Consider the following 25,887-nt stretch of genomic DNA (forward strand, 5'->3'; position numbering starts at 1 on the left):
TTATGTCAGCTTCTTAGAAGCCAGCCATAAAAAAGGTATACCACAGTAAATAGAAAAAGTTTTCCATCAGGGCAGTCTCCAGAGACACCCATTCTGTCCATATTAGAATCTTTATCTGAACTTTTTGACATGGGTTCTAGTTATTCTACTATCAAAGTTCAAACAAACTTCCACATTGGTCATAATGATTCCTCTATTGCTTCCTTAAAAAATTCTAAAGCCTTTTTTTGAGAGGGACTTTTCTTTTACAACCTCCCATTAGGGACCCAGTTCCCCCATGGAATATCAACTTATCCCACTTGACTCACCTCCCAAATAAAATCCTTCAACTCTCCTCTGGTTGATAAAATATGCCTGACCTGTGTTTTAAAATTAAAGGGACTAAAAACATTTTACTGCTTGTATCTTGTTAGCCACATGTATAGGCAAGATCTTCCAGTTTCTCAGTTTTTGTATTATTTTTTGTTTAGTCTCTTTCCACATATCATTAGCTGCCACAACAGAATCCATTTGAATCAACATTTCCAAATACTTTTTATCATGTCACAATAAATCTGTATTGCTGAACCAGTCCATGTGTGGGCACATAGCTTATAGGTGTAGCCTTTGTTTTATCTTCATTAATTTTATATCTTGGGGGAAAAAAAGGAATTTTTAGTGTTCCACAACACTGCAATGTTTTTTCTGCTTCCATCTGGTACAGTATAATATCATCTACGAATCAAGCCAACTTTCCTTGGCCACCATATTATCAATACATCTTGAATTTCTGAGTCCCTTATTTTCTTTGACAGTGGTTCTAAATGTAACGCAAATAACAAAGGATAAATGAAATACCGCACCTGTTTTATCTGTTCAGACACCAGTTGTTATTGAGGAACCCCCTTGCTTTGATTTTTTTTGCCTCTAGTCCCTCATATCTTTCTAATTAACCTTATTGTATCAGTAGATGCAAATGCTTGCATTGCTCTACTCATAAAACCTCAGATTACTCTGAATGCTTTCAGTGCATCAAGATCTAGCAGTAACAGTGGCATTTTCTTACATTCTACTTCCCTCTGGGTCATCATTGCTCTTTTTAATATCCAATATTTGCCTCCCCTCCACAAAACTCCATTGGTCCATATCTATCAATTTTGGCATTCCCTTGGCTACCCTTTTATGCATTGTGGACATAAACACTTTTTAGTCATGGTTTAAAATGGGCATATATGAAGCTGGACCAGATGGGTCTTTACAGCCTTTAGGTATTACAGCCACCACAGCTCTTTTCTAAGATGTTGGTGCCCCAACCCCTCCATTTAAAATACTGTTAAACAAAACCTTCCAGATTACTTTGTTCCCTCCTAGCTTCCAAACTTCCACTGGAGTATAGTCTATTCCTGGAGACTGTCCTACAAATTGGTTATATATCACCATTTTTACCTGTTCACTTCCTGTCTTAAGTGTTAGTTGTTGAACCTCATTCCCTCGAGCCTTGGCATATTTAAGTCTTCCGTAAATGTTTCCATTTGTGATTTTTTGATTTCCACACTTTTCTGCTTTATATAAATTTGTTACAGCATTTCAAAAGTATTCCTAATAGCTCTACAAGATCTCTGGTTATTTTTGTTATAGGCTCTTTGCCCAAGTTGTCATGCCTAAAGTTTTTTGTTGTTTTGGAGTCATCAAAAAAACAGTTGCTTAAAAGCAATCTTTCTAAACTTGTGCATATTATCCAGGTACTCCCTTATTTTCTTTTTAGCACTCTGCAGTTGTGCCTCATATTGTTCTGTGAGATTCCCATTATTTTGTAATATTTTAATCTTTGTCAGCACCTCTAAATATATTACTTCTTAACAAGATCTTTTTTCTTTTATTTCTACCCTATTTTTAAATATCGCTTTCGTTTTATCCCACTCACTGGTTATAACTTCTGGAGTATTTCTGTCTTCACCAATGCCTCAGGGTAATTTCTAGTACCCCTTCCTTAAATTACTCTCTTAACATGTAGGTGGAGAAGTGACAGTGTCTCATCTTTACTTCATTACCCTTCATAATCTTGATAATTATTTACGTATGATCTGAAATAGTGAATGGCTGTGTATCAACACACTCAATTATATTTCACAGGAACATGTGCATTTAATTTGTATCTAGTCTAGCCCAGTTATTGTACCTTGGTGAATAATATAAAAAAAATCTGAGTTCCTACTACTGAATTTATGTATTTCATACCAAATATTTTCATAAATTTCTTCAGAAATCTACCCTCTTTTGTTGTCGTTTCCATTCTAGTCCCCCAGATATATTCTCATTGTTGCAAATCAGATTACAGTCCCCATTTATTAGTAAAATCTTTCAGCAGGCAATATTTTTCTCCCAATTTTTTTAAGCTCCATAATAGCAGTTTTAGGTGGAATATACATTACCTGCCACCATAATCCTCATTTCCTTGCTAGTAGCCACTTAGTACCACAAATCTGTCGTTATCTTTTTCCTGTTCTTATCAGTACTGCAGCTCCTCTAGCAATTAATATAAGTACTTCTATTTAAATTTGAGCCTGATGTTCAGCTAAATATCCATTCTAAAATCCTTTGTTTATCAAATTCACATGCTCAGTTCTTTCCAAATGTATATTCTGAGCATTGCTGTTTGTATTCTGCATTTCTTAATATAATTATTCTTTCCTTTTTGTCTATACCTGTGAAACCATTCTTATTCCAAGATGATACAGAAAGTTTCACCATTATGGTAAGAAGTCATTAATCCCACCTGTTAATATACGGCAGCTTTTTAAATGTCTTATTTCCAGCTTTATTAATTTATGTACCTGTTAATGTTTGTCAGGTTAATCCTTCATACGTTTTTTTCTTATTGTTAACATTGGAACCTGTCACATTTTATAAGCCTTTGTTGCAATAAAATCCCTCAAAATACTCCGAGAACACCTCCATAAAATGTTAACTTAAACACACATAACTATGAACATTTTCAAATAATGACGTTTAACTCTGCTAATAGGAACATTTGTGCAAAGTAGCAAAGTAGGCAGCTGCTAACACAGGTCCTAACTAACCTAAAAATGAGGTTATCCATGCTAAGACACAGGTTATTGCCTCTGCTTCTACTTGCACTAATGTGTGTTCTTGTTTGTTTATTCCTCCATGTGAAAACAACTTGCATGCTTTCAGAAAACATTAACTTTTAGCCTTAAAGAAACCAGTGGCCTGGCTGTTAGGTTTCCATGTAAACAAGCTGATAATTGGGCAACAATAGGAAAAGAAAAAAAGTGTTGTCCTCTGTTGCAGCCTGGTTAAAAAAAAGGCCAAAACTTTTATTACTAAAGGAAGAGTTTTCATTATATTCAGTGTTCTCGTGCTTACTAGATTAAGCCAAGGGTCTTAATCCAGACATTCACCTCTGCAAAAGTAAGAGAAAACATATCAGCTCTAGGTATATTATGATATGTGTACTTTTACACACCATCCCCCACCTCAACAACCTAAAATTACAGCCTATTAACTTAAACATGCTTTTGTCTAACTTGTATTTTCTTGTTACACTGTGATGCCTCCATTTTTTAATACCAAAAAAAAAAAAAAGATAAATAAGAAAAGGGAAGAAGATAAATAAGAAAAGGGAAGAAAAAAAGGCATCTATTTTTCAAATCCTGTTGATAGTAATCATAAGAGTTATCAGAGGAACAAATACGTCTTATCCTGAGAAATTGGGATTTGGGGATGTTACAGATGATGTGTCGAGGGTGATGACTACTGGCATATGAAGTAAGCTGTTATTGGGGATGTTTGTGAAATACCTCAGTCCTTAGTGTGTGGTCAGCCTCCGTAGTAATAGTGACATCCAAAAACGTAATCTGGTTGATGTGATAGTTTAACGTAAATTGAATGCCCCACTTATTCTCATTGAGATACTGTCCAAATTCCTGTACATGTGTGTCATCCCCTCCTCCACACCATCCAGCAGTCATCCAGATAACACCGCCAAATATCAGTCTTGTCAAGATATAAATTATAGCCAGCATCATAAATAATTTGTTCCTCTATATAACCCATAAAAAGGTCAGCATAGATGGAGGCAAAAGAACCCCCCCATGGCTTTACCTTTCACCTGACAGTAACATCCGCCATGGAAATGAAACACGTTTTTGGTTAACACATGTTCAGTCAGATAGACAAGGTGTTAAAGCCTGGTGAATATATATTGGCCTTATCCAGCCAGAATTGAACAGCATCTAACCCAGCCCAGTGAGGAATGTTGGTGTACAGGGCGGTCACATCCAGTGTGGGAGGTTTGTTTAAACTTGACCTGAATGAGTTAAGTTGATTTATCCAGTGAGATGCTTGTATTGTGAATAGGTTTACTATTTAAATCAATTGTGTGTGCTTTTGATTGTTCACTGAAGAAGGCTAATTTTTGCCGAAACCAGTCTGCTGATTATTTGGTTTCTTTTATTCCAATTGTTGGAGTTGCCACATTAAATTGGAGTATTTTTCACTCTTTGTTCTGGATGTCTTGTTTTGTGCCTCATTTCCAAGGTCTTCTGAAGCATTTTCCTTTGGAACAGTGGAAAAGGTTTCACTTGCTAAGTCTCTTCTTGTGCTTTATTATCGTAAGAATAAGAAGCATAGTCCCTTTCTGCTTGATTGTTCACTTTTGTTGGACTTTTGCACCTGATGTCCTTCAAGGATGCATCTGCAGTCATAACATACGAGTCTTTCTTGCCGCGCGGTGCCCGAAGCAGAAGCTGTTCGCAAGTGCCGGTCGGTCAGATCCAGAGATTTCAGCTACCGAAGACTTCTAAAAAAGCTAAGTACCCCGTTGGGGACTCTTTCTTGCCTCAGCCGATGTCAGACAAAGTAAATAATTGTTTAACTTGTGGGAAACAAATACCTCATAAGGATTTCCACTCTTACTGCCTTCCTTGCTTAGGCCCAGACCACGACGTATCAGCTTGTTTAGCCTGTGCTTCCTTCAACCGACGGACACTTAGACGTCGGTCGGAGTTTGCAGAAGAGTTTTTTGGTCCCGCTTTTGCATATAAAATGCCGTCGGAGACTCCGACTACACATTTAGCCAAAAAACGCAAGGAAAAGGACCGACACTCGTGGCCCGCGGTTTCGGCTGAAACCACGGTTAGGCCTACCGCGAGTGTCTCGGTTTCGGCTGAAACCGAGTCCTCGGTTCTTCCTTCTGCCGAAAGCATGCCTCCGACAACCGAGGCCACAGAGGCCCCGGCTGAGTCGGCTACAGAAATTCCTAGCGAAGAAGCAGGCGCACAAGATTTGTCCGACACCATTCCGTTGGACATCTCTACTCCTGCACGTGGGGCAGCTAGACCCCCTGCTTCTATGTCTATTAAGGCCTTCTCCAGGGCTAAAGCAGCTAAACTTTCCAAGGCCTTACCAACAAAAGCTTCCTCTCACAAACCTTCCTCAAGTTCTCAGATTCTCAGCCTTGCTGAGGACCTTATATCTATGATTAGGGGATCCCAACCTCACCCAGACAGGGCCTCTCTACCTCCTCCAGAAAAAAGGCCTAGGACTGAACCCCCTGAACCTCTCTCCTCTGACTACTCCTCAGATGGATCAGATTTATCAGACCATCAGGAAGGACCATACTCACCTTATGAGGATTCGGATGCAGAAGACTCAATTCCTTCTGCCTCCCCCCCCAGAAGAATTTTCATTTGGGGAAACTCTACATTCAATGAGGGAACACTTCCAATGGCAGGGTCAGGTTTTGTCTGACATCGGCTGAGGCAAGAAAGAGTCCCCAATGGGGTACTTAGCTTTTTTAGAAGTCTTCGGTAGCTGAAATCTCTGGATCTGACCGACCGGCACTTGCGAACAGCTTCTGCTTCGGGCACCGCGCGGCAAGAAAGACTCATATGTTATGACTGCAGATGCATACCTATCGGACATCTACATTTATGGTAGGTACAAAACTGTACTTTTCTGCATCAAAAAATGACTTTGATCCTCCAAGAAAATATATTCTGAAGTCAGCTGTCTGCAGCAGCTTGAATCTCATACCTGCCTGTTGACATTCCCTGAATACTGCATACATTAATTTCTCTTCTGCTGATGTGCAGTAAATAATCCTTTTCTGCAAACATTCTGCTGTCTTAAACATTTGATACTTCGTCCTTTTGACACAGTTTTATCAGGATCAGCTCCTTCTGCTGGTAGGTTTGCATCTTTACTAATAAAGGTCTTTGTTGCTTTCTCCTGGCCAGATTTGGAGCATAGTCATGGTGTGCCATTTCAATTAACAGTTCCTGTTGTGAATTACCAGTCTAGTTGCTTATTTGTGTCTTCATAAAATTGATAGTCTGCTCCTTCTAGTTTCTCTGGTACAGCAGAAAATCTCAAGATTATTCCTATGTGCCCTGTCCTCTAATTCTAGCATTTTCTGAGACATCTCTTCTTGAGCAGTCTTATACTCTGCCAGTTTTTTCTTCATTTTGACCTCTGATTTTTGCTGTTTTATTAGCGCATCTGAATACTATTCAAAGCTCCTTTCATTTTTTTCCCCAGCCTTTTACTTGAGTTGGTGTACTCCTTCAGTGTTTCATTTATTTTAATCAGCTTTGAGCATATTTTTACCTCTAGAATATTGGAAGCCGTGTCTTGCACCATAGCTGAAGCTTGAACTGCTTTATGCTGAACAGCTGCAGGATTCTTCCCAGTCGGCGTTTTCTCTTCACCTTTCTACTTTATTTTCTTTCAGGCTTTCCTAGTCTCTTCTTTGCTGACATCCAGGCAGTGTAGTTAGTAGCCAGTAACTGAATTTTACTCAAGCTGTCAATATCACTGGTTGTTACTCAGTTTCTTTGTTTCACATTGGGAAAGCTGAAGTTAAGCTGTTGGTCAGTGTGCAGCCATCTTGGAAAGTCATGACTGTGTTAATTTTAAGAGCTTTTATATATGAAAGCATCCAAGCAGGAGAGACAAAAAGGTTGAGGGTAAACATCACAATAGCATTTTCCTTATGGACATACACCAGAGGAGACCCTGGACTAAGATTTTACTGAAGATTTAAAACGGCTTCATTTCAAATCCATCATGGATTGGTTGTACATTGTCTGTATCAGGAAAGGCATGACTAAGTATGCAGTGTGAAGAGCTAAATGTTATTTAGATAAAATTCTCATCCTTGGCTTGATTTATTTTCGTAGTGCTGCATTCTAACTGTTTTGAATCCTTAAAAAAAAGCACATATCCAAACACTGGTAACTGGCTTGATTTTTAGTGAGTGTTTACTACTTTTTAATAATGTAACATAGTGTGTTAATTATGTCCTCTCTGAAACTTTTACAGTAAGTAAAGGAATAAAAGCAGGAACTTAAAATGTGCTAGCATGAGCAGTTAGGAGTTTTGTTCCAAAATTATCCCTAACCAAGATAAGATTTTATATTCGGGGATAATGAAGATGGTTATTGGCTAGTGATCTGAGAGCACACTGTTCTATAAATCTATCTCACTGACGCTGTCAGGAATCTCAATGAAGAAATGGATAAATAACTGACATTCCTGACATTTTGTTTGCCTGTGAGCTTGACGAATGTGTGGCTCTTGGCAGCTACAAATCCTGTTGCTGAGCTGGCTTTAGAAATCCTAAGCAGTAAACACCCCACCTCCCCCACACATTTATATTCTTGTGTGACATGAGAATGCCCTGTCTTTTTGTGAAAGACGAAATGCTTCCAAAAATCTACACTTTTACAAGTCATAAATCTCAGGTGTTTATGGTTGAATGATGGCATTAAATTGTATTGACCAAAGAATGCTTTTCATTTTTCTGTCTTCCAAACAAGTACTCTAGTCGTCACTTTCTGTTGTGATGATACTTAAAGTAGTGGACACATTTTTTCTTAAATGCCATTTATAAGTGACCTTTTGAGATAGTGGGATCTTGTATGTTGGGTAATTTCAGCTACAGTCCATGTGTAGTAGAACAGAGAATGTAGTGTGGCATCTTCCTTTGAGACCTAAGCATTCATCATATGTCCTTTTCCCAAATAACCTGATTTTACTGCTATTGGAGTTAAAAGTTTAGAGTCAAGATGTTTCCTACAGCATTAGGATTTTATTTTTCACAGTGAGCAAAGTTTTTAAATAGAGAAGGTGATTATTTATTACAGTAATGTAATAATTTTTGTGGTTCTTCCTGTTTTGTTTTGGCTGACCAGCTATTGCCACTGTCTCAGTCTGCCAGCATTAAAACAATGCCATTCTAAATGGAGACTAGTGAACTGATTGTTACCAAAATAGATGAAGAAGTAAAAAAATGAAAGTATGTGTGTGTGTATATAATATCCTTGTGTTTGCACATTTACCAGATGGAATAAAAGATGAAAAAAATTTCATACACATACACATTTTATTATTTACGTATTTCCCTGGTGGGTACACTGGCCCAAGGATCCTTTTCAGGCACAGCCATAGCCTTAGGCAACAACAGAAAACATTAAGGTCAAGAAAGGGTAGGAAAAAGAAAATATGTACAAGTGAATAATTAGACAACATAAGTTAACATTGAAGATGCTTGGTGTACAGTTGAGAATTAAGATGTTGTTTCATAGGTTCATAGGTTCCTTTTCAGGCACAGCCATAGCCTTAGGCAACAACAGAAAACATTAAGGTCAAGAAAGGGTAGGAAAAAGAAAATATGTACAAGTGAATAATTAGACAACATAAGTTAACATTGAAGATGCTTGGTGTACAGTTGAGAATTAAGATGTTGTTTCATAGGTTCATAGGTTCATACTAGGCTATCTGCCCAAGGGCATTTATAAGCCTAGCCCATAGTTATGTGGCTTTCGCCACCCCTTTAGTTTGAATAAAAACTATGCCTATCATTTTTCTGTGCCTCTGTCGAGCAGTGACACTGAAGTAATCCCTGGGGTATATCTGCGATCTTCCATCCATTGGTCAAGATTCCTCTTGAACAAGGCCAGCGAGGTGCTCTGCCTCACATGTACCGGGATTTTGTTCCACAGCATAGGGAGTCTCTGGGTGATGAATCTGTCCCTCCAGCACGTTCTATTTATAACCGTGTCAAGGTTTAAGTCTCCCGCCCTTGTGGTTCTGAGGGATCTAGATTTTTTGAGGTGAAGCATATTCATCAAATCTGGGTTTGACATGGCCTTATATGTCAGGCACAGGTCACCTCTGAGCAAGCGGTATGAGACTGAATAGAGCTGGAGTTCTTTCAGTCGGGCAGCATAAGACATATTTTTGAGACCCTTTATCCTTTTGGTGAGGAACTTTTGGGGCCTTTCAAGCTGCAGCAGGAGTCTGGTGAGATACATTCCGAACGGGGCATTGTACTCAATCATAGGTCTAATGAGTGATGAGTACAGGGGGACGATGACCTCCCTTGATCTAGATGTGAATCCCTTCATGATCAGGTGGGCGATATAGAAGGTTTTCCTAACTACTTTAGCAACATGAGTGTCAAGCGAAGGCTACTGTCAACTTGGGTCCCCAGATCCCTGATGACTTTTTCTGTGCTCAGTGGATTGCCACCTATATGGTAGCTAGGGGTAACCTTGTTTTTCCCGAAGGGTATGACTATGCATTTGTTGGCGTTTAACTTCAGGCCATGGCTCTGGCACCAGTTATCCGTTTCTGTGAGGCCCTTCTGGAGGATATCTGTGTCAGATGTGTTTTCGACTATGGCCCAGTTTGCAGTCATCTGCAAACTTTGTCAGCCATAACCCTCCTGTGTTTGCTTGTACTTCAGAAAAGTAGATGCCGAACAAGAGTGGACCCAGGACTGAGCCCTGTGGGACACCACTTGTGACAGGCTTTGAGTCTGACATGGCTCCAGCAACTCTGACCCTGTGGGTTCTGTCACTTAGCCAGTTTGCAACCCATCTTGTGATGTATGGGTTTACATTCAAGCTGATGAGTTTTTCGATGATACCTGAGTGGGGTATTGTGTCGAAGGCCTTTGCCAGGTCGAGGTAGGCTGTATGGACTGCCTTTCCCTCATCAATGGCCTTGGTGACTGTCTCGAAAAAGTCAACCAAGTTTAAGAGGCAGGATCTGCCTTTGACAAAGCCAAACTGGGTTGGATCCAAAGTCTGCAAGTTCACTATGTCTCTATTTATGAGTTCCATTATGATCCTCTCCATGGCTTTGCAGATGAGGCTTGTCAAGCTAATGGGGCGGTAATTTCCAGGGTCTGTGGAGGCACCGCCCTTATGAAGTGGGACCACAGTCGCTGTGCGCCACTCCTTGGGTACGTATCCTGAGGTGAGGCTAACATTAAACAGCTGTCCTAACTGTGGGTTTAATTCCTCGTTGGGTTCATGAAGCACACAGCCGGGGACACCATCCGGTCCCATGGATGCTGTGTTTTTTGCCTTAGTGAGGGCAGTTCTCACCTGGGCGTTGGAGATGTTTGGGGGGCTACAATCCTCTGGAATAGATATCTCTCCTTTTGGGGGGGGGGGGGAGTTTGCACTGAACCTGTCAGCCAGTATGTTAGCAATGTGTGTAGGTTCAGTAATTTTCACATCATTTTGAACTAATTCTGAGCATATCTGGGAGTTTCCTCCTAGGTTTCTAACATAGCTAAAGAAGGCCTTATGATTGTCTTTATAGTCCTTGGCGATTTTTCTCTCAAAATTTGCCTTGGATGATTTTATGAGAGCTCTTAGTTTTTTTTTTAGTTTGATCAAAGGTGTCTTACCTTTCAAGGATTTTGCTCTATCTTGTAGTAGCTTCCTCCTTTTGTTGTAGAGCTTGTTTATGGCTGGGGTCCACCAGACTGGACGCTTGCCTTTGGTACAGAGAGTCTTAGTTTTGTTTGGGATTGCCTGATCCATGCAGTCCTGTAGGTGCTGGTAGAAGGCATTTGTAAGTGATTCAGCGGTTTGAGTAATGTTTACCACTGGCTCAGGGGCCTTAAAGGAGACCACACTAGTTTTTAGAAGTGTGAAATCGGCTTTTGAGAAGTTTTTCACTGTGGTCTTTTTTGTTTCAGGTGGGGGCGGGATGAGGACCTCCAGCGAGATTAGTTTATGATCTGATCTCACCAGTGAGGGGTATACTTCGGTGTTGAACATTTTGATCCCATGTTCGTGATGATGAGATCAAGTATGTTTTCTCCTCTTGTGGGGATGGTGACTAGTTGTTCCATGGCATTTGAGTTTATGAACTCCAGGAATCTTTGGGTTAGAGTGTTCGGGCTTGAGTAGTGTTCCCAGTCTATATTAGGGTAGTTGAAGTCACCTAGTATGATGGTGTTTGGAGATACATTTATCCCTCAATGTTTTCAGGAAGGCCATGTGAGGTTCCTGAGTTTGAGAGGGTGGCCTGTAACATGCTACAAATTGCAGAGCAGTCTTGCCTATGGTTAATTGCACCTGGATGGTCTCCGATGCATCGTGCGTTGCCACCAACCTTGAGGTGTGGGTGTCCTTTATGAATATGGACACCCCCCCCTCCTTTCTTGGTGTTGCCCGGATTTTGGGGCCGGAACGCATGATATGAGGTGAAACCTGTTAGTGCTGGGGTGCTCTCAGGAGCCTTGAACCAGGTTTCTGTCGCAGCACAGACATCGATGTTCTCCATATTGAGAAGGGCCTCGAGTGCGTGCATCTTGAGATTGAGACTTCTGGCATTGAGCAGCATTACCCTTAGTATTTTACCTTAATGGTGTTCTAGGGTGGTAGGTTTAGAATTTGAGCCTTGCCTAAAAGGCACTATGGGGTGGCAAGAGCCTTTGCCAATATCCGGAAGCCCAGGGGTGACAGGTGCAAGCCGTCCCTTGAAGCAGCGTGGCTTGTCCAGCATGTCATCCCAGGCAGACAGACATTGGATCCCCTTTGAATGACACCAGAATTTAAGCCAATTATTAAAGCTGATCATCTTATCACTGTATTGTGGCATCATTCTAGGTGAAGGTAGGATACTGCTCAAGGTCAGGGTCATACCTGCCTGGGCTACATAATCAGAGAGCTCCTCGATGTCCCTTTTCATGTAGTCCAAGGAGGTACGTCTCAGGTCGTTGACACCAGCGTGGACAATGACTGAGTCGTACTTGTACCTGCTGTTGAGAGACCTGAGTGCTTGCGTTATGTGGCGGATTCTAGCGCCCGACAGGCAGCTTACTGTGACCTTCTCATTAGTCAGTCTGGTGAGCGGGACGTCAGTGTGTCTGACTATGGAATCACCAATGACAAGTGTGTCTGGCATTTTGTTTGGCCTTAAGGGCTGTGACTGTTTGACACTCTGACTGTGTGGTCTATGTGTTGCATGCGTTGGGTCGTGAGGTGGTAGTTGTTTGGGTGTCTGCTTTGGTGGCCTCTGCTGTTTTGGTAAATTTTTGATCAGAGCCTCCGAGTATGTCTTTGTGTGAGTATGTGTATTATTTGAAGTTGTGATGGTACCATGTGTGACTGGGTATGTATTGTGTGTGGTTACTTTCTCCTCCTGTCTGGTCTTGCCAGTCCTATGTTGAGAGAGCTCAGCCTCCAGTTTGTCAGTATAGTTGCATCTCTCGCATGTATTTGTGTTTTGTGGGAGAAGGAGAGGATTGTCTGTGTACATGAGGCAATTGTAACATTGCCTCAATATTCCCAGTTCACCAGTTGAGCTGGAGAGGACACTAGCAACTGATCCCTCGACATACTAGAAGTAGTAGATAAAGAGACTTTCAAAGGACTCCGGGGGAAGTGGGTTTTAGGCTGGTGGGGTACTATCTATAATAAGAGTGCTTTATCAAGGTGCAAGTACTGTAGGAGTAAGTGCTAGGCTTTACAGATAGAGAATAGTCTACTTGGGAATCAAGTAGAGATGAACTTTTCAGTTATAGGATATGCTGGTTAGATCAGCAGTACAGCTCGAGGAAGGTAGTTCTAAGGGAAAATTTGAAGAGTGGAATTTAGATGGCCCAAATAGTTTAACCTTGTTTAACCACCGCTACTCTTGTGTGCAACAGTGGCAACTCCGCGCTAACGCACGTTTAGCGTGTTTTATAGCAGGGGGCTAAAGGGAGCTAGGAATTGGCCCAAAATGACCAATGGACTACTAGTTTCTGGCTGAAACTTCACCAAATCGGACAAAAAGGCCGCTCAGTGCTTCCCACTCCCACTGGTAAGCAAAGAAACTTCCCTCCTTCCTAATAAGGCAATGGATCAGTAACAGGAACTAAAAACAAAGCCCAGGGATCAGCAACTCTGAACAGGTTGATTTATCACATTTATTATTGTGTTTATACAAATTGTGCTATTTGCTGATTATACATAGGAGTTTTGACTTTCATCATTTTGAATAGGAGTAACATTAAGGCAGGCATAATTAGTTTGGGTTGGTTATTCTACCATTCAGCCAGGATCATGAACTATTATCCACATACATACACGTGTGTGTGTGTGTGTGTGTGTGTGTGTGTGTGTGTGTGTGTGTGTGTGTGTGTGTGTGTGTTTATAGTTTTAATATGTATGTGTACATGAATACATATGGAGAGAAGCATGAGGTGACATTGGTCATTCAGCTCCTCCTTTTAAGACTCGAGGATTTACTTGCTTTAATGCTGCAATTTCCTGTACCCACAGAAGGGATTTAATCGGGCCATTCATGCTGCTGCTTTTGTAAATTTAAAAGCTTGTCATGGAACCAAAGGTAAGTAATGCCACGGAGCACAGTATTACTCGTAGTCAGTGTCCCTCTACTCATACATGTATGTTGTATTTTTACCTTTGTCTCTCTCTTGCTTTCTGTCTCCATTTTCTTAGACCAGGGAGCGTGGACAAGCACACAGCTACATTTTTTTCACATTTAACTGTTGCTGTATTAGTCCCATTTTATTTTATTTTTTATTTATTGGCTAGTTGCCAAATTTTGGACGTGCAGTCTGGAAAATGTAATCTGTACTTCCAGCAGAAATTGTATACAGCTTCATTGCCTCTTCTGGGCTTTTCTAATGTCTATGAGAAAAGGCCATTAAAAGTAAGGTAGATTCACTGGCAGTAGCTTCTGAAAAACTAAGACACTAGCTAAGGAACAGCATGTACAGGAGAATTAAATATTTCCCTTATATCGGTGGTTCACCACTTCTGTGCTGAGTGGTTGTCAAATATAAAGTCCACACCATGACTATAATAATATCTACTTTTGTCAGTCCTGACTTGAATAAATGGAGATTGAAATGTAATATTTTAGCATACATGCTTGTTTCTGCATAATGTATGTGATATGTATTGGTGTAGTAACTTGATTTATCATTTATTTAATTTTGTTTATTTTATACAAAGGTCAAATATAAACTATGCCAGAGCTGCTTCTATTGTTAATATCTTATGTTGTTTTGAGCAAGGTGAGATGTATAGCTCACTGACATGATAATTTGGTCTTGCAGTTGGCACAGAGCATTAAAGTAGCCAAATTGTTATAGCAGGAGGTTAAAACATTTGTGGGTAGCATTTTCTCACCAGGGAGGAGTGAACGTGAATTAGTACAGAGAAGGCATTTGACAGAGGGCAGAAATGATCCTGGCTCTGTAATAACCTTTACGTCATGTTTCATCTGTTTGTATCTGTGACAGAAGGTGGATTGTTATTGGGATAAAACAGAAAACAGTCTAAGGGCTTGATGATATTAGAGTGGTATCTTGTCCAGGATAACCCCCTCATTTTCATATGTATAGTTTAGCAGCATACATTTTGGAAAGGTAAGCCTCCTGCATTAATCCTGCAGTTTGGGAATGTATGAGAAATTATTAAAGGAACACTAGTGCAGCTAAGCTACAGGCAGGGTGGGGGCAGACAGATTGCAGTAGTAAAATGAACTTAAGAGGGGGAACATGGCTAGTAAAAAGGGAGACTTGTGGATTGCTTGTCAGCATGTGATTAACAACATATGGAATGTAATAAGCATGTGATTATCAACATATGGACCGGAATCAGTAGTGATTATGTCTCAGGAGGAAGAATAATCGTGGAGCCCAGCAATTAATCTAAGGGGCAAATTACAACACTAGATAGCACAGTGAATTAAGTGGACTCTGTTCAGTAATAGTGTGGTGACTTTGGACACCTCCCAGAAGGCCGTTTGTGTATTCAGATTCAGCTGCTAGCTGCTGACTTCTGTAACAGGCTGGTAAGTGTGAAAGAACATCTATATTTTGCTTTGCAATGTCACAGACATCCATATGTTAATGTAAAGCAGGCCGTGGGCTGCATATTAATGAGGTTCATAGACCATGTGCTATGCAGAATGGACATGGTCCAAGCCAATGGAATAATGTTTCTCATCTGTCGAAGGCTTTTCAGCATGGTGGACCCCAGTGCAGTGTTTGATCTGTTGGACACAACTTTGATGACTCCTCCATCTACTGGGTTACCAATTTACTTGTTAAGTAAGGCCAGAAGAGGCAGATGCCTCATCTCCGTCTCATACTCTGGTTCACTAAGGTCTACAGTCCTTTTCTTTCTCAGTCTACGCTATCAGTCTGTGAAAGCAATATAGATTCACTTGGTGTAATGCATTATGCTACCAATGCACAGATCTGTAGCTCTTATGATACTTTCACTGTTCAAAATAATTTAAGAATCCATTCCGTAGAAAAGTAGGTTAAGATGAAAATTTGTGGCTTAATCCAAATAAAACTATGAGACTGACAGCTGTATGAAGTTTTTCTTTCAGTGAATACCATTTGTATAAAGTCACTGAAACCGCTTTCATCATTAATGGACTTTGTAATTTTTTCCAGTGTTGTGCAGCTTGGAGTTGGTGTATATAAGTTTTAGGGGTAGGGTGGGAAATGCCATGCTAAATGCATGGGGTGCATAAGAGCTTGACCCTGCAAAAAATAAAAAATAAAAATAAAATACTTTTTAGATTTGGTGGAAAGGGTTTTATATTACTTTGCATAAACCATCACTCCCTGAAATTACCTTTGGCAAGTTGACACCATAGATATCCTCTTCCAGTACCCAGATGAAACCATTACAGGATTTTATCCACTTCATTTACTGTGCTTTTCTGTGACTTTAAGTTCCATAATGGTTTGCCTTCTTGCTGTATGTCTGGACCAATTATTTGTAGTCAACTGTTGTGTAGTTTGATTCAAGAAAATGACTTGGAAACTTGGAAATTTCATATTAAGAATTGTCTCCTTTTTAGGTTCATAGGTAGGTGCTAGGCTATCTGCCCAAAGGCATTTATAAGCCTAGCCAGAATGTGTTGGCTTTTACCGCCCCCCTTAGATTAGTTCCCTGTGTCTGTGTCCAGCAGAGCCAGTGGAGTGATCCCCCTCATTAAAAGCCCTCTTTGGAACAGTCCTTTTCTAAGTTCATTGAATCAGTTTTATTATTTTTGACTTGCTAGATATGTTGTAGGATAGCTATGTCTGCTGGAGGGTGTAAATCAAGCGGTATGCCGGTGTAGTAAGCATCAGAGACTGGCCTACACTTAGCTGACAGAAGGGTCAGTCATCCATCCTTCTATTCATTTTCATTGCATGATTTATCCAGTTCAGGGTAGTAAGGAACTAAAAGAGAAATTGTCATTAGTCAGGAAATCAGAACTGGATGGGCTGTGGCGTACCATAGGACACATACACACACCCCTGGGTCAGTTTGGAATATTGCCATTTTACCGTGTATGTCTTTGGGATGTTGGAGAATAAGAAATTTTTTGTTGTTTCAGATAGAGAAGGCGGCCTGGCATGTTTCTGGTTTTGTTATAATCTTTTGCTGTGCTTTTCTCAGTGAGCTACCAGAAACCATAGTGAGTCCAGAGGGCCTCTTGTATTAAAGCTGTATCGGTGACAAAACAGTGGGATTAGAATGTACCTTGTAAATGTGAGTTGGTCATCATGCAGTAGGACAGATAGGTTAAGTAAGTTACTTTGTAAGCATTAGTTATGGACTACCCCTGAAAAGGGACCATGTTCCCATTGGATTTACCCATTTAATTTTATTTTTATTTATTTATTTGGCAGCAGGAAAGGGTCAGTCAATGTTCAAACATGGAGTAAACTGCCAAGCTCCAGCTCTTCATTTTTTATTACTATTTCAAGATATAAAAATTTGCTCTGGTACATAGAATATCAAACATTTACACCTGTCCTTACCCTTTATTGAGCTGCTGCACACCTAATACCCCTTCCCAGCCTGCACTGGCAGTCAGTCAGTAAGTGGCTAGCCAGCCCTACTGAGAAGATAGTAATCCAGTGGACAACTAATCAAAACATAGAGTGAAACAACAAAATTACAAGGTATGCAGGAATTAGTTTATTGCAACATAACCAGACCTCTGGTGCTGTGGCCTACACTTTCAGAGAAAGTGTGTTCAGCTAATTGTATGGTTTGTTTAAGTCATTGTTGTAGATAATATTACATCCATAACTTTAGACATTTATTCTAATGGGTTTGAAGTGCCTTCTACACATGCTTACATGCTAGTAGCTTGCGACAAACCTGCTCATTGCCACTTATTTGTAAAGACAAGTGTTCGAACTCCCACTAGCCTGATCTTCCGCTTGTATGAAGTCCTCCACACACTAGACACTAACCGTAACCTAAACTCTTAACCTTAAAAGACCCACCCATTTCCCAACCAGAGTCCTTGCTCCCTTACCTTAAACTTCCAGTCTCCTTCCCTAACCGTAAAGTCTGTTTGTTCCTCAAGCATACAACTCAACTCAGTTCACCTTCCTAAATTTAAATTCCTCGATCACTACTTAAACCTAAAACCCCTTTCCTGCTCCCTAAGCTTAAAATCCCCATCCTGCTCCCTCCCCCACAACTACTTGCCTGAACTTATGTTTGAGAACAAGCAACAGCCTTACCCAAGGTACAGAGCATCAGAGACCCTGACTTCCAGACAGTGGTGTTTGAATGCTTCGGACTCTGCCTGCAGTGCTCATGGCTTTAATGCACCAGCTATAGAGGGGAGGCATTGTTTCAAATGTTGTTCAAGCAGAAAAAAGTGTGTCAGAATGGTACTTGTTTTCTGAAGTGAGACAAAGCCATTCACTGTGCAGAATAATATTCCCCTTGCCTTGAACCCCCCAAGTTTAATTAGATCTGAGGGCACTGTATTTTAGGTGAAAATAGATTTCCCTTGAGGAAAGGCAGTTTGAATTGTCACACTATTTATTTAATGATTTTTTTTGCACTTCTACTCAATAGCGTGTGTGTCTGTCTGTCTGTGTGTCTGTCTGCGTGTGTGTGTCTGTATGTGTGTCTGTATGTCTGTCTGCATGTGTGTGTCTGTATGTCTGTCTGCGTGTGTCTGTCTGTCTGCGTGTGTCTGTCTGTCTGTGTGTGTCTGTCTGTCTGCACGTGTGTGTCTGTCTGCACGTGTGTGTCTGTCTGCACGTGTGTCTGTCTGCACGTGTGTGTCTATCTGTCTGCGTGTGTGTCTGTCTGCGTGTGTGTGTGTGTGTGTGTGCGCACATGTATATCCATGCGCATTTTTTTAAGATAAGTGCCATTATTAATGGAAGCCTTTTCATGTTTCATCTGTTTCTTTGTGTTTCTTAAGTTATACAGTTTTAAAGAAAATGTCATATAAAACTGTAAGGCTTTGTTTTTATTTTATTTCTGTCTTAAACATTATGTACTTCCTTCAGTTCACTTTGTATTCTTTTATCATATTTCAGTGAAAACTATAACCTGTTTATACAATTGTCACAGTTGCTCTGTAGTAACTGGTATATTTAGGTTACTGCAGTTAAATGTTTGTGTACACATATGCAAGTTTAGTGTAGTCTACCCAGTAAAGTGTTCCTAGAATATCCGAGGTACCAAGTATGGCAAGAAGCAGCTTTTGCTACAGAATTGCTTCATCCAACCAGCCCCATGACAGCGTTGTCCTGCACATGTGGTACCTTCCCAGCACAGGTAATAGTGATATAGTAAGTAAATTGCCTGCTGTAGTAAAATGAGACTGCACCCATTTATTCCAAATATAGATGTGCAACTGCCATGTGATCTATATTTATAGATGTCCAAAAATGAAGGTGGCAAAGTCTTAACCTGATGACTTGGGCACTTACTGTACAGGCCAGTTTGTATTCCCGAAATACTGTTATTGGCAAAGGCAGCCACCTCTTGCTGTGTCTGAGTTAGATTTTTTTTTCCTGAACTCGAAGGGGTCCAGAAAAAGATGAAGGAAAGAGGATCATTTAGCCTGTAAGCATTGCGAAAATAATCAGTCATGCAAACTGTCCTGGTGGTATGGTGTTCATAATGCCATGCATGTCCTGGTGGTATGGTGTTCGTAATGCCATGCATGTCCTGGTGGTATGGTGTTCGTAATGCCAGTGTTTCTTTTCTCTATGGCTTTTTTTCCCTTTTAGAGTTTACAATACAATTATATTTTCTCTCTTCCAGGTACGTCAGTCAATAGAAAAACTCAGAGAGCAGCTATCAGGAAAAGTTAATGGAATACACAAAGAAAGTAGTCCATCTTTCATAAATGCAAAGGTAAGATACGTTCAGCAATAATATACTCAAGAAACACTGTCTTCACTTCGCAATTTCCACTATTGTGGCATCTTGCTAGCATCAAAACTATATTAAGGTGTCCTGATAAATGCTGTGACCCTAACTGTTAGCTTACACAAACCTTTCTATTGCATGTGGCTTCCCCCACCCCCAAGCTGGCTATGAGTTACCCCACTGCACCATTTTTCTTTGAGTGTCCTCTGTACTATCCCCAAGGGCTTGGGTTGAGCCAGTGGTGGGTTGCTCAAAAGAAGTGGAGTGGAACAGTCAGCAATATCACATGCATTGTTTATGCATGCTAGGGAAATTTGTTAGTATGCCCTAACTGGGCAGAGCGTAACTTGACATGCATCACTGCACTTAACATTAGCTATCTCTAACCCCCCTACCCCAGATGCTGTAATGCTACCAGTAATCTGTCCTGCAGTTACACAGTATCACCAGAAAGTCCTCCTTCGTGGTCTCCTCCAACGCACAAGCCACTAGTCAGCCTCAGGTCATCTGGGTCATGGTAGAGGTTTCATCCCTTGAATGTGTCTTTCATCATGCTACAGTTGCTACATTAATATCTCACTCATGTATTAACATGCCACAGCTGACCTAAGCAGAACTGAAACGTGACGCACTGCTAATATTGACTGACCCTGTAAAACACTAAGTGTAGCACTGTTCTGCACAAAGTCATGCTATGTATGTAAATCTGTTTGCTACAGAAAATTGAGGATACAGGCTGCTAACAAGCTGACATGTAGTCCTGGCCAATTTTCATTGGCCTGCTGTGTGGCTCTGGGCATGTCACTTAAAGAGCACAGCAAAATGTCAGTGCATTTGTGTTTCAACACTCAACAGGGGTGAACGGTGAAGTGCATGATTGTTTCTTGCATACTTATTCTGAGATTACAGTATCATGGAGAATTCTCTTTACTCCGAGGTACAACCATGTCAGAGTTGCTGTAGACAGTATATGTAGATTAACTTGGAGAGTGTATTAGTGCTGTTGCACTGCATTTACAATTTTCTTGCTGCACACGTGTTTCTTTGCACTCTTAAGTGTTTGAACTTGTGTTCAGAACTCTAAACAGCCAGTAAGTTAATCTCCACAATGCTCTTTTGCTGCACCTGAAGAGAAGTACATGTACACAATGTTGTTGGTTAGCAAACAAATTAAAAAATAAATAAATAAAACAAGCTAAAGTTTTATGTTGAAAAATATTCATAATGCACTTTTTTTTTAATCAAGCTAGGTATATGATATTGTACTGTATAGCAGTGCACGCAAACTAAGTGCAGTAAATTAGTTCCGCAGACAAAAAAAGGAAAGCTGTCCTATTTCTTTATTTTATTTCATTTATATTTGTTTACCTGGGTAGTGCACTGATCTTAATGGACCATTTGCAGGCAGAGCCTGGATGAACAGAATCACTTAAGGATCAAACGTAATTACAAGGTTAGCTGCTTCTGTGGACCATTTTAAGCCTGCCAATTTTCCTTCCAAAGGTCAGAACCAAACCTGTACTTTTGTGTTTAAGGTAAACACCTTAATCACTATACCAGCCCCTAACCCCAAAATGAGCATACATTTTTGTCTGTCCACAGCACTATCGAGAGGAGTGTCTAAACATACAGACTTCTTGCAATGGCCAGGAACTGAACCCGGGTCAAATACTTGGAAGGCAGCTATGCTCAACCTCTGTATCACTAATACTAACAAATGAAGAAAACATTTACACATACAAGGATATCCTAAAAAACATAAAATGTAAGAATATGCAACAGCATTTAGTTCAAGAAGCAGTTTACAATGGAATTATGCCTAGAAGAGCTTTTTGGAAAAGATGCAACCATAATAAGAGTTCAGTGAGATGGCGTAATCTACAGTAGCATGTCATTACATACAGACGTCAGAAGAGGTAGGTGTTAATAGTTGCAGGGAAGGATACCATGGGGAGAAGACAGACTGTGTGAGAGGTATGCGGAGGAAAGAGAAATAGAAAGGAGAGTAAGTGTAAAAGATGCATAGAGAAGAGGGAGGTAGGAGGCAGTAATGAAACTGAGAGAAAGCGGCATGAGAGAGCTGCAGGGTTCATGTAATGTGACTTTTGTGTGAGAGCAGTTGCACTTTGTTCAAGTGAAGAGGTGTTCCTTGAGCTGTTGTCTGAAGTCGGAATACCTTTGAATGTCTCTGAGAGAGGAATGGATTCCCATAGTTTAGATGTCAGCATGGAGAATGCATGGTTAGTGCGATAGAATTTACTTTTTGAAGTTAGTAGGGTGGATTGAGAAATACTCCTGAGATTATATGTGGGGGTTTTGGTGAAAAGTTGAGTGAGAGGGGCAATGTCTTAGCCGAAAGGGCTTTGTAAATTAGTGATCCTTGTAAGAGGTTGGCTATCATGTGTTGTGAGCCATTTGGCTGTGGCAAGAGTTGGGCATTGGTGTTCTTTAATGGGGGAGTTAGTAGGTAATGGCAGATTTTATTGGAAATGTTTTGTAAGTTGGTGGCATTTTTCTTTAAGGCTGCAGCTGTTAGGGGTTGTTCATATTCACATTGAGATAGCAGTATTCTCTAGCCTATGGCAGCTTGGGCAGGCTCGGACAGAAAAGGTGGTATTTTGTTTGCCCAGAACAGTAAAGTGTTGATCTTTTTAGATGCATCGTAATGACCAGGACATTTCCCTGGACAGTAAGTTTTCTCGGGGGGGGGGGGGGGTGTCCATTGAAAACCAGTAGATTTTATGACAAGGTAGTACAGAACTGTACATTTTATGTAGTATTGCAAACATAAAACAGATAGCAGTACACTTAATGCAGAAAAAATATTTAAGCCAGTCAGAAGTTGGGCAAAGGTATTTCAGTGCTAAGCATGTGTCAGTGCTGAACATTAATTTTGTGAAGGAGGACTACAGCAATAAAAATGTAAGATATTTGGTCAGTAAATAACATTAGTGTAAGGCACTGAAAATGGATACACTAATTCTTAACTGCATTCCAGGAAACTTTTCAGACCGTGTGTTAAGGAAGGATGGGGCATCCATCAGCAGTAACCTGTTAAGTGTGTAAAGCACAAGGTGAGATGAAAGGGAACGTCAAAGCACACTAAAACCTAGTCCCAAAGTTCGCTGGATCCAAGGGCCCAAGTCCGATTTGAAAGCAAACAAATTTATTTCCACAATTCAAATAAAAAGAGTGTTGAAACACAAATTGCATTAACGCTGCCACTTAATGATACGTTTTCGTATACCTTCATCAGATGCAAATACCCCCTGTTAATTAAACTGAATACTTATATGTGTACCTGTTAATACAAAAAACAATAATTTGTAAGATCTTTATCCAATGAAGTTAACCCTTTATAAAACTGCGCAAATTCAAATACAATGGAGATCTGTTCTTATACATGTATTACCATGGAAAAACCTAAAAACCTTTGAACATTAAAAATAAGATAAATGTGTGGATGAATATTGGATAAGCAACCATTGTATGATATTTCATGACATTACATTACAAACAATTGATAGAAGACATTTCCTTATATAAGAAGTTCAAAAATATTTAAAATGTTGAATGAACACAATAGTGTTGACACATACTGTATACATTTAAAAATATTTAAAAATACAAGCCTGCCATCTACTGGCTTTTTGGAAAGTTACAATTTAGCAGCTCTTAACTTGAGAACTGGAAGAATATTATTATTATATTATTATTATAGCATATTATTCAAGCCTGGACTTTTAGTGGCTTCCAAAATAATCTGCCAAAGTAACTCACGATATTCAAGTTTGGCCTCCCACAATCCCCTCTGATCTCCTTGGGTACAACAGCCAATACAAAAAAATGTAAAGGAGGCCTGTTCACATGTTAGTTTGTGACGGAATAAAGCATTATTTACATTTTGTTTTTTAATTTCATAAAAATGCTCATAAATTCTCAATTTTAATTTTCTTTCCGTCTTCCCTTTTGAGTTACAAATCTGACAGGTAGCAAGATAAACTACACCGCATGTGTTGCAATTAGAAAAACATGTACTCATAATTTTCCTATTTCTACTTTGTACCTCTATAAAGGAATTGTTGTGTATGTGTGAACACTGTGAACAGGTCCCACATTTAAAATTTTCCATTTTTCCTTGTCTGCCTTTTTGATTCGAGCCACACCCAAACTCAAATTCTTGATATTTCTATCCTTTCTGTATGTGAATTTTAAGGGTTGTTTGAATACAAAATCCAGGTCCGAAAATTCTTTAAATCTATCCCATTCCCTGTTAATGACCTGCTTAATTACCCCAGAATCACCAGTATAATCCATAATATAACCTTTTTCCCAGTTCATCGAGCTCATGATGTTACTCTGTGTTGCTATAGCTGTAGATTGGTCTTTTCCCAGAATAGGGGCAAATCTCTCCTTTCTTCCTTCCACAACCTGCACGGTAACATCATGAATTAAATATTCTGGATAACCCCTTTCCCTGAACATGTCACCTACAAAACCACATTCTATTCTAAAGTCATTGTCCTGGGAGGTCATCCGACTAACCCTTACCAACTGGCCTTTTAATAGATTTTTCTTTTGAAAAAACGGGTGACCACTAGGGAAATGAAGGTAGGGATTGGAAAAAGTACTTTTTCTATGTACTTTAGAGGAAAATTCATTGTCCATCTTATGGAGGGAAATATCCAGATATATCAATTCTTGACTGTTAAAATTATAAGGGAAATCCAAAAAATTGGTGGTGCCTTTTAAATTGGACAAAAACTCCAAAAATCTATCTTTACTGTCTATCCAAAATATACAAATATTGTCCAAAAAACATTTATAAAAGCACCACCAACTGGCAAATTCACTGCTGAGTACAAAGTTGGTTTCCCACCAGGTCAAAATGATGTTCGCATATGTTGGTGCGCATTCTGCCCCCATAGCAACCCCTTTTTTCTGTATAAAGAACTCACCTTCATAATACATAAAATTGTTTTTGAGTACAACTTCCATTAATAATAAACAGTTACAAAAGTAACAATGATTAAAATTACCGTTTTCTCTCATACACTCCTCGAGCCACTGTAGACCTATATCGTGTGGAATAGAGCCAAATAGGTCCACTATGTCTAAAGTCACAAAAAGTATGTCTGAACGAAAAAGGTTGGGTTTTACCTGCCTCAGTAAATCCCAAGAGTCTCTCAGGACTGACTGGCCTCTGTTGGATAGATCCTTTAATTTAACATCTACAAACTTAGCAAGTGGTGTGGTGATAGAACGTTCTGAAGATACAATAAGTCGTAATGGTGGATCCAAAGGATCCTTGTGGACCTTTGGAATTCCGAAAACTGAAGGCACCCTAGGATTCTTGTTGATCAAAAAATTGTATGTATCAAAATTGATGGAACCCTCCAGTAACAAGTCATTGAGTAAAACATTGATTTTAGAATTAGCTGTATTTATCTCGTTAATAGAGGCCCTGGAATATTTACAGTTATCGTTAAACAATTCCTTCATTTTAAATTCATAAATAATGTCATCCATTAGGACTGTACCTCCCCCTTTATCTGGTTGCATTATTCTCACTGCTTTATTGTTTTTCAAACAATCTAATAGACACCTCTCTTCCTTGGAAAGGTTAGAAAACACTCTGATCATTCACTTCCTTCCTAATTTCCCTTTCCAAGATATTTTCCAAATTTTTGAGTTGTGGGTGAAGGGGGGGCTTGAATGTACTTTTTCTTCTTTAATGGTAGTGGTGGTTTCCTATCACATGTTCCATTACCAAACCATAATGCTAAATTCTTTTTCCTTATAAAAAGTTTTAAGTCCACAATAGCTCTGGGAATATCAACTTTCCTGGTCAGAATAAATTTAAAACCTTTTGAAAATAAATTAAAATATTCAAAATTAATATCTAAACTACTGTAATTAAATATCTTATAGTTATTAAAATGAAAATGTTATCCTGTTGTATAATGTTATAAGTGTTTGCATTTACCATTTCCGTATTTACCTCCTGACATTCCCTCTGTAATTGCGGTAATTGTAATACACAGGATTCTGATTTCTTATCCTGTCTGTTCTCTGGGGGGGTAGTCTAAAGGGTTGTCCTGATTTGGTTCAGTATGTATACCATTCAAATCATCCTCATGACCATCTTGATCCATGTTTAACCTATAGTTTCTGGCTCCCGTTCGTGTTTCAGTATAACTGGAGAATAACCTAGGTTTAGGGTATGCTACACCCTCCTTGTATTCCCTAGTGTCCCTCTCCAATTTTCCTTCCTTCCTTTTCATGTTGTTAATACAATTTTTGTCAATCTGGGTGAATATATTGTGGTACAAAGCCTTCTCAGAATCTACAGTAAAAAGAAGGTAATTTAAAATACACTGGTTGATTAATTCCATTTCCCTTAATAATAGGTTTTTCT

The 25,887-nt window shown here is 39.7% G+C and overlaps 1 protein-coding gene across 1 annotated transcript in view; it reads left to right on the forward strand.

Moving 5' to 3' along the window:
- Positions 1-25,887, forward strand: part of TUFT1 (tuftelin 1) — a 268,035-nt gene that overhangs the window by 59,336 nt on the left and 182,812 nt on the right. Inside the window, exon 5 of the mRNA XM_044080638.1 lies at positions 19,362-19,454. Within this exon, the coding sequence (XP_043936573.1) occupies positions 19,362-19,454 (93 nt within the window). The remainder of the gene's footprint in view (positions 1-19,361; positions 19,455-25,887) is intronic.

This window comes from Protopterus annectens, chromosome 8.part0 (assembly GCF_019279795.1).
Source record: "Protopterus annectens isolate FY-2018-M chromosome 8.part0, PAN1.0, whole genome shotgun sequence".
NCBI lineage: Eukaryota > Metazoa > Chordata > Ceratodontiformes > Protopteridae > Protopterus > Protopterus annectens.